Genomic DNA, 8,415 nt, shown 5'->3' with positions numbered 1-8,415 from the left:
CCAAACCCCCCTCTACGCTCCTTAGAATTCTTCTACCTTAAGGCCGGGAATCATTCCGCGCGGTAAATATACGTCTAACAGGGCAGCCGAGGCTATGAAAAGTCACGTAGGACTTTGGCCAACTTTTATCCCGCGCTCCGTAAGTGCGGGTAAACGCTTTTACCGTGCCGGGCAATTAGGAGTTGCATTCTACCGTTGCGAGAACCAGATCGCAGACCGGAGAAATACCATTAGCGTTGCCCGCACGGCGACACGCGTTTCGGCTGTAGACGTGCTCCCGCGATTCCAGCAGGATTGCATACGTGTGTGTGAGAGAGAGAGAGAGAGAGAGAGAGAGAGAGAGATGCATCTTTAGGGGTCGCATCCATACATTCAATTGGACTGCACGCGAAAAATGAACCGTATAGACAGAAAGCTGAAAATTCTTGTAATTTGTAAAATGTAAAATTACAACTTTATGTTTTGGCTGTGTGCATGTAACAGCACCCCTCGAGTATAATCACTCTATTAGTTTGATACATGTAATAACGAATGAGTAGGTGCGAGTTCTATGGTAAAACGGCGAGGACGTTTAAATATAATGCGAAAGTATAGGTGAGGACACGAATGCCATAATTAATGACCAAGTTTTGTGGTTGTACTTAAGTCATACTTTATTTTTTAGACACTAGAAAGTACACTATCGTTATTTCACGTTCCATTATCAGGCTCACTTATCGAGCACTGATAACAGTTATGCTAATCACTGTTATGATATATTATACTTGCAACGACTCGCTCGCTGCGATCTGACGCCATTTTGTGCATCTCTACGAATGAAAAGTGTGATAATCATGAAGATCCTTGAATAATATTATACAACGTCAGGGATTCTATAATGATAAACTTTTGAGGTCTTTTCTCCTTCTTATTGCCTTCCTCCCCCTCTCCCAAACCCGGTTTCGTAGGATCTTCGGGCGAGTCGATTGGCTGAAGTTGGAAAATGTACTCGTGCTTCCTTTTTCTTCTTTATCCGTTGTCTCTCCCTTATCGCATGAGCTACTCGTATGAAGTTTGCGTTATCGTCACTACTGTATCACACACTCTATTGCTGTATCACACTGTACTTCTATTAAAGTTTTTCCGACAAAGGCCCGATCTCGAAATTGGGACCCGTCAGCCTTCAGCTTAAGCTTCCGACTGTGTGCAATGCGTCAGCGGACTTGAGGATGCCTTTGGACTTCGGTGGTCCTGAATATCGGATTGGGCCTTGGTCTCAATTTTGTGATTATTACATAGATACACCTTTAAGATTAAACGTAGGATAGGTTAGGCTATTTCTCTTTTTTTTTCTTTTACCTTTTTTTTTTTGTAATTACGCGAAACATTCACTTTCTTGTGAAACGACTTAACGGCCGTTCGGAGACTGACGTATTTAGGTATTCGATTCGTGCTCTGACTGATCCTTTATTTTGAAAGGATCTATTACATCGTTGTAAAACAAAAAAGAAAAAAGTCATGGGAACTTTATTGTAGGATTTTATGTTTTATTGCAAAATTATACCACTCGATTGCAATTACTTGTATGGATTGTAAATGAATCCAGGCTGGTTGCGTGCTATGTGGCTTTTATTAATAATATATTCTACAATTGTGGAACTCCGAACGGTCGAGATTAAAGGAATTAATGAAAGTTTCTCTCTGTCCCTTTGTTCAAAAGATTCAAGTGGCCTTATTAATAATTTTCTCGAAGGATGAGTCCGAGTTGAAAATACTGATGGCTAGAGAGCAACAGACCCAAAGTGTCGGTGGAAACAGTTATCAATTGTGCGATCAATTCGTTTATTAGTTATCACTTTATCAGTCCGTATATGAAAAGTATCGACTGTTCGTTTTTATACGAGTATTTATTTGGCTTAAATTTAAAAGTTTACTTTTTGAACGAACAATATATTTCAATTTGGCGATCAGTATTTTAATTCGGAACTCCAAATATAACTGAGATGTCCTTAATCAGAATATTAGATTAATTAGAAGCAATTAGTGATTACGACTTGTATTATAAGTTTTAAGTTTACGTTAAGTAGCCTACATTGTCTTATTACTTTATATGTTATATATATATTTTTTTTAAGAAGGCACACGGTCCCCTTTACTATCGAACTCTGTGCGTTATAATCCTTCTTTGCGAATGAGTATCTCGCACTTTGATGTTCTCAGGGAGCTTAATTTTGCCACGATGACAAAAATGCACGTAAGAATCTCTGAAGTCGTATCTAAACGAAGCTTTACATTCGTATGCATAAACATAGACCTAACAATAATAAATTTCGATTAATAACGATTTGTGTTTTGAGATACAAAATACTTTGTTAAATTCTTCAAATATTCTACTTTGTTTTACCTATATATGGTCGATTACTAATTTGTAGTAGGTAGGTTATTTCGGTTCAAGTTTTTCGATACCGTTAAAAATTTTAGATAATACCATTATAACATTTTCCGCTTAAACTACAAAATAGTTGCTTTGTAACTGTACTGTCATAATTTGCTTATACTAATTGTGTTTTCGTGGCGAAATGCTTGGACGTAAGGGTCGAGGACCGTTGTGCCTTCGTACACTCGTCAATTAGTTCTGATTGCAGGAGGAGCAGACATCCATTTTGTGATTTCATAAGCAGTTGTTCATTTTTTTTAATACTTATGTAATGCTTACTTAGACTAGCTTCTGTATCCTAGAGTGTTTCAATAAATGACAATGAAATTAAACTGGATGTTCCTTTCAAATCTCCACTTATTCTCTCTCCATTTATTGATCAGTAGATCTATACCCGCCTGATACGAAATTTAATTGTGTCATCTTTTTGCATTACTCCGAGGTAGTTTATAATTGACTGTTTAAGTTCCCATTCTTATTGTTGGCTTCATAGTACTAGCAATCAGAAAGTATTTAGATGGTAAACGAAGCTCAGGTGGAAATAAAGAAGACACTCAACTTGTAATTTTTAGTTTTTGTATTAAACCTATTTATTCATGGTATAAGAAACCTTATACAGCTGGGTCATCACCCTTAGTCGTGCGAGTGTAAATCAACTGGGCATGATGCTGAACAACTTGTTTAATCAGGCCCTTCTGTTGTAGCTCGATGAGAGCCCTTCTGGCTAAGGAGCCGCGAATCTTCAGCCTCTCGCTGACAATCGAAGGTGTGATCAATTTATATTGTGGCACTTCTTTCAACAATTTGTCGTAGGTGCCCTTGTCAAACAACACCTGGTTGTTTAGCTTGTCACGGACTTTTCCTTTGGACCACTTCTGCAGTAATAAAAGTAAGGCATGAACAAACGATGTAATACGTAGAATATCTAATTGAATGTTTTTTAATAACTTCATCAGTCTCATTAAATCAGTTTTTTGCCTCCACGTTATGTCAGGCCAAATTGAATATCATCATCTGAAGTTTTAAAGATATTTAACTGAAGCAAAAGTATATTGTATTGAAACTGCGTACCTTCTTCTTTGCCTTTCCACCGGATCCACCCTCCTTCTTTTTCTGGGTCTTTTGGGGCTGTTTCGAAGACCCCTTCGTGTCCTTCTTCGGCGGCTATAAAAAAGAATGTTACTTAAAACCTTCGAAAATAATATAAATTGATATAATCCTATCGAAAACCTTATGAAATCGAACTCTACAAAAATGATTGGTGTTTAAAATTTATAACTATAATATACAACACTTGAAAAATGAATGTAAATCAAGGTTAGATACACTGTTGATTCTGTAGCTTTGACAGCACAATCATAGCATTTCGTGAAATATCATAGATATAGCAAAAAACCAACGATATAAAAGTATATGCTTAAGGCAATATTGTAACAAAATATACAATAAAATATAAATTAATTGTTGGTGCCAATAGTAGTTTGTTGTGTACACCATGTGGTCACTCAGGTACATTTCTCAAGAACGATCATGAACAATATTCTACATATTTTTTTAGTCACATTATACATAAAATTGTTGTATATATATTTCACTGATTCACGAACGTATCTTTAATCACTTGGGATTTATATTAATAAGATACTTTAATAAAAATTAAGAGCTTCGAACGAAACAATCACTTACCATGATGGCTGACGACTCGGAAAGAAAAGGGAAGCTCGTCCTGAGCCATCGTGGCTTTCCAATGAACGCAGTGCCATCTATCACAACTTCCTTTATGAATATGATATTTAATAGTGAAATTAGGAATTGTAGAATAATAATATATACTGCGCAATTATTAATTTCCAATGTGTTTCATTTATACATAAAACTATTCTCATTCTTTATAAACATTAGTTAGGTTGTCATCTGAGTTGTCAGGTTGACAGGAGTGGCTGAAGCGTGTTCATCATGGCGCTCCCCCGAGCATTTTCACAGCCGGGCAAAGTATTTTTTTGATATTCCGAAAATATGTATTTAATTTGAAAAGGTTCCTTGTAAACCGGCCAAGTTTTTAATATCGAATTTTCTCCCATTAACTCTGTACAGGATAGGTGAGTGTATTTTTATCTCAGTTTTCATAACCGTCTGCATCGGTAGACGTGTCACTATTTTCTCAATCATACAAATTAAAGATAACAATTCCCGATTTTAATCCATTGGTTACACATAAGTCATATCTTCTAAGTAGGAATATATTTAATTAAAGGCGCGTAGTGAATAAAATTCATTTCAGTATGTTTTATGCGAGTGACATGTGTCTTCCATAAGGTAGTTGAATAATGTATATTGTGGAATATTATTTGTAACAATACCTCTTTACCTCAATCTAGTGTAATATTAATTATAAAGAGATGTATTTATTTTTACTATGAAATATGTCAAATTAATATTTATTCTAATATTTTTTATTTGTTTAAAGTGAGCTGTACCAAACTAAAGGCATCGTAAACATACTGAAAATGCTTCCATTGTCGCACAAGGATTCCAGGGGTCTTGGAAGCAGGATCAAGGAACAAATTTTGGGTTGGAAGCGTCTTATTTTCTCTGACAAAAATTCAAGAAACTTATTTCTCTTCCTACTGCTCAATCTGTCATTTGCATTTGTTGAACTGACATATGGAATATGGACAAACAGCCTGGGCCTAATTTCTGACAGCTTTCATATGTTCTTCGATTGCACTGGTTTACTTGCCGGATTAGCAGCATCGGTAATTACAAAATGGAGAGCAAATGATAGATACTCATATGGATACGTGAGAGCAGAGGTCATCGCTGGATTTGTAAACGGATTATTTCTACTCTTCATTGCCTTTTTCATCATGGCAGAAGCAGTGGAAAGGGCTATCGAACCCCCAGAAGTGAAGCATGAAAGACTCTTTGTGGTGTCAGTGTTAGGACTCTTAGTGAATTTAGTAGGAATATACGCGTTTCAACATGGCCATGGACACAGCCATGGAGGAGGAGGAGGAGGACATGGTCACTCTCATTCTCACGGTGATCACAATCATTCTCACAATCACAGTCATGGTCACGGTCATGATCATCATGATATTGACATTGACTCATCATCCATCGGTGGAAATTCTCAAATAATGAAAGGTGTCTTCTTGCATATACTAGCGGACACCCTCGGTTCCGTGGGCGTTATAATATCGGCAGTATTAATGCAAATGTTCGGCTGGATGAGAGCTGATCCCATCTGTTCCATGTTTATTGCATTATTGATCGGTTTGAGCGTTATATCTCTGATCAAAGAATCGACATTGATTCTCATGCAGAGACAACCTGCGGCGCTAGATCACGTTTTGCCTCAGTGCTATAACAAAGTGACACAACTAGCGGGCGTTTATAGTGTTCAGGAACCCCACTTCTGGACCTTGTGTTCGGACATTTACGTAGGTTGTATGAAATTGGAAGTAGCCAGGACGGTAGACCCCAAATACGTTGTCGCTCATACGCAAATGATTTTCCAAGCTGCAGGCGTGAGACAGCTTACCGTTCAATTAGACTATGCGCCAATGTGATCCATGAAAAATTCAAAACATACAAGCTGTTCGAATACATTCGCGGTACCGCATTCCATTTGCGGTGCATGCGATAAAGAGGCGAGAAATAACGCCCTGATGCAAAATATATTCACCCTGTTAAAACTATGCGGATGTGTGGTTTTGAATGGTGGTGGTTACAGGCTCGGTTTACAAATTGTTTAAAATTTTGTACAAACAAATTGTCACAAAGTGCGTAGCACGACTCGCGTATCACAGTATAAAAAAAAGTTACATAAGATGCGTGACAAATTACTTAAGCTGTTGTGAATACGCTACTATTTAATTATATTTCTAATACATCAGGCTTCAATGTTTCTCGTTTCTTTATGTATTGGGATTCAATACAATTATGTTAGATAAGAGAGTGTCAACTTGTCGCGATGATTAATATATAAAGAACGAACAAATCCCTATAAATTGTATGCCGCGCTGTAATACTCTAAATACTAGAAAATTTTAACTATCTAGTATTTGGTTGAACAGTTGATAAGAATTGATAAAATTGAACGAGTATCGAATTTATCAATGTTAACCCTGACGCCTAAAGAAATAGAAAAAATTATTGCTAAATTAATAATTACAGCGATTTGCTGCAGCAGGGTACGAACAGCATGTTTAATGGAACGATATCCTTGCATCACAAGAAAAAGAAAAAGAAAAAAAATACGAGTCTGTAACGTTTCTAAAAAAAAATAGCCGTCTTGTTGAATATTTTTACGTTTTTAAGAATTTATACTTCTAAGAGATACGATTTTACTCGATATCTGTACTCCATATATGCTGAGTCCGCATTTGTTTCCCAGTTGTTATTAGTTTAAACCTCCTGCCAAATTTTGTTTTAAATTTATTTATTCATCTACAATCCCGCAAGTTTACACGACTCAGCACGTATGGATTCTACGTTATTTCATAATAAAATTAATTCCATTCATTGGTCGATCACTCATTCATTGTACAATACTATAGGCCAGTTACGATTAAAAAAATGATTCTTAAAAACTGTTAAGGTATTTAAGCCAAAATTTAGACATGAGACTTCTCTTACAATTAGTCTCTTGATACACTTGTATCAGAACAAGCAGATTAGAATAATTATTTACACGCGGCCGTAACTTTCAAGTAACACAGTACACAACCAATAGTTCTGTACAATAACAAACAATCGAATAGTTACAAGTATCTTGAGCATTTAATTAATTTTACATCAAAGTCAGCATTAGCGTTCCTTGTAGCTCACGTGCTTTTATATTATGCGAGTGAGCATCACCGCCATCTTGTTATTACTTCTGTAACGTCGCACGTGAGACTATTCAAATATTTTAACGAGGAACGTCAATGGCGGGATATTTGAAAAGAACTGACCGACTCTGTTTCTCTATGACTTGAAAACATTGGAATACTTACATTCCATTATATTAACGGGTGAGATTTATTTCATTATTTTACGTGGTGTTGTACGCCGAATCCTAAATAGCGTTCTATTTATTGTCACGATATCTGTAGAAAATGTCCAACTAAAATGATACAATTACCCAATCTACGTAGGAGTGAGTGAGTCGCGCTACGCCTGCGTGTAAACTGCATGAATACAGTATAAAATACCCCATCGAACACAGCTGTCAATTGACAAAAGTGGTGACAAGTTTATTAATTAAACAGTAAATGGAACAGTAAATGGTGCATTTTCCGACGAAGTTATATGTTTTAGGAGAATTCTTACTATATTTGATGTAATATGTATATGGAAATGAGAATGCTCGAAAGTGGTATGGACAAATGTGTGTACATAATAAAGAGATGAACTTATAATTAAGAGTTTGTTAAAACAAAAATCTTCTTGGCCTATATATTATATAAGCTTTTGTTATCTGAACCGCAATTAACCATCAAACACCACACGTGGTGGTGTTCAAAGGTTAATACAGTGTCCTGAACGGGATATATGGATACATAAAATATCCTTGAACAATACCCTCATGATTTAGTCTCTATGAGAAAATATAAATTTTATTCCTATAATCAAAATACGTAAGTGCCTTGATGTTGCTTCTAACCTGTAATTGAATTTTGTGATCCGCTTTTATTTTTTGCCTCCTATTTAATTTCCCAAGGGACCTTAAAACTTTGGGTTCAATTTATCGTCCAAACGCATTTAGGCTCAAGCTATTACGGTGGCACGTGGGTAAAAGGGAAGAGGGAAAGAAAAATAAAGATAAGAAAATGATCTTCACGAAGTTCGAGTTGTGGGTTCTGGTCCCACGCGTGGTAATCTCTTTCTTTAAAATTACTTTCAGAGTGTGAAGAACTCTGTAGAATTGTAACAAGAAACGAGTCATTAGCAGTGAGGTTATTTTGGATATTTTTTACTTTTATTTTTGTTTGTTTAATCACCCCCCCCCCCCT

At 36.2% G+C, this 8,415-nt stretch overlaps 2 protein-coding genes and 1 non-coding gene across 3 annotated transcripts; 1 reads left to right on the top strand and 2 right to left on the bottom strand.

Annotated features, from left to right (window-relative positions):
* Nucleotides 1–2,975: 2,975 nt before the first annotated feature.
* LOC107264580 (40S ribosomal protein S25) lies at nucleotides 2,976–4,227 on the bottom strand. The gene is made up of 3 exons (XM_015732989.2): nucleotides 4,103–4,227; nucleotides 3,488–3,580; nucleotides 2,976–3,291 (listed from the first exon to the last, which is right to left on the bottom strand). Exons 1-3 carry the CDS (start codon nucleotides 4,103–4,105, stop codon nucleotides 3,028–3,030), a joined length of 360 nt encoding a protein of 119 aa, XP_015588475.1. The 5' UTR covers nucleotides 4,106–4,227; the 3' UTR covers nucleotides 2,976–3,027.
* On the bottom strand, nucleotides 3,366–3,435 carry LOC112493983. Its single transcript, XR_003059037.1, has one exon. It is a non-coding gene; the product is annotated as a small nucleolar RNA SNORD57 (small nucleolar RNA).
* Nucleotides 4,228–4,352: 125 nt separating the features above from the next.
* On the top strand, nucleotides 4,353–7,825 carry LOC107264571 (zinc transporter 7). Its single transcript, XM_015732978.2, has 2 exons — nucleotides 4,353–4,515; nucleotides 4,884–7,825. The coding sequence occupies exon 2, from the start codon at nucleotides 4,924–4,926 to the stop codon at nucleotides 5,986–5,988; it is 1,065 nt and encodes a 354-aa protein (XP_015588464.1). The 5' UTR covers nucleotides 4,353–4,515; nucleotides 4,884–4,923; the 3' UTR covers nucleotides 5,989–7,825.
* Nucleotides 7,826–8,415: the final 590 nt, after the last annotated feature.

This window comes from Cephus cinctus, unplaced genomic scaffold (assembly GCF_000341935.2).
Source record: "Cephus cinctus unplaced genomic scaffold, Ccin1 Ccin1_scaffold0013, whole genome shotgun sequence".
NCBI lineage: Eukaryota > Metazoa > Arthropoda > Insecta > Hymenoptera > Cephidae > Cephus > Cephus cinctus.
Note: the sequence above shows the minus strand (reverse complement) of the source record. Positions and strands in the feature narration are given on the sequence as shown.

Coding starts and splice junctions, on each gene's coding strand:
- LOC107264580 (XM_015732989.2), bottom strand. Junction 3,292..3,487: donor GTGGAAAGGCAAAGAAGAAG/GTACGCAGTTTC, acceptor TTATTACTGCAG/AAGTGGTCCAAAGGAAAAGT.
- LOC107264571 (XM_015732978.2), top strand. CDS start 4,924: ATGCTTCCATTGTCGCACAAGGATTCCAGGGGTCTTGGAAGCAGGATC.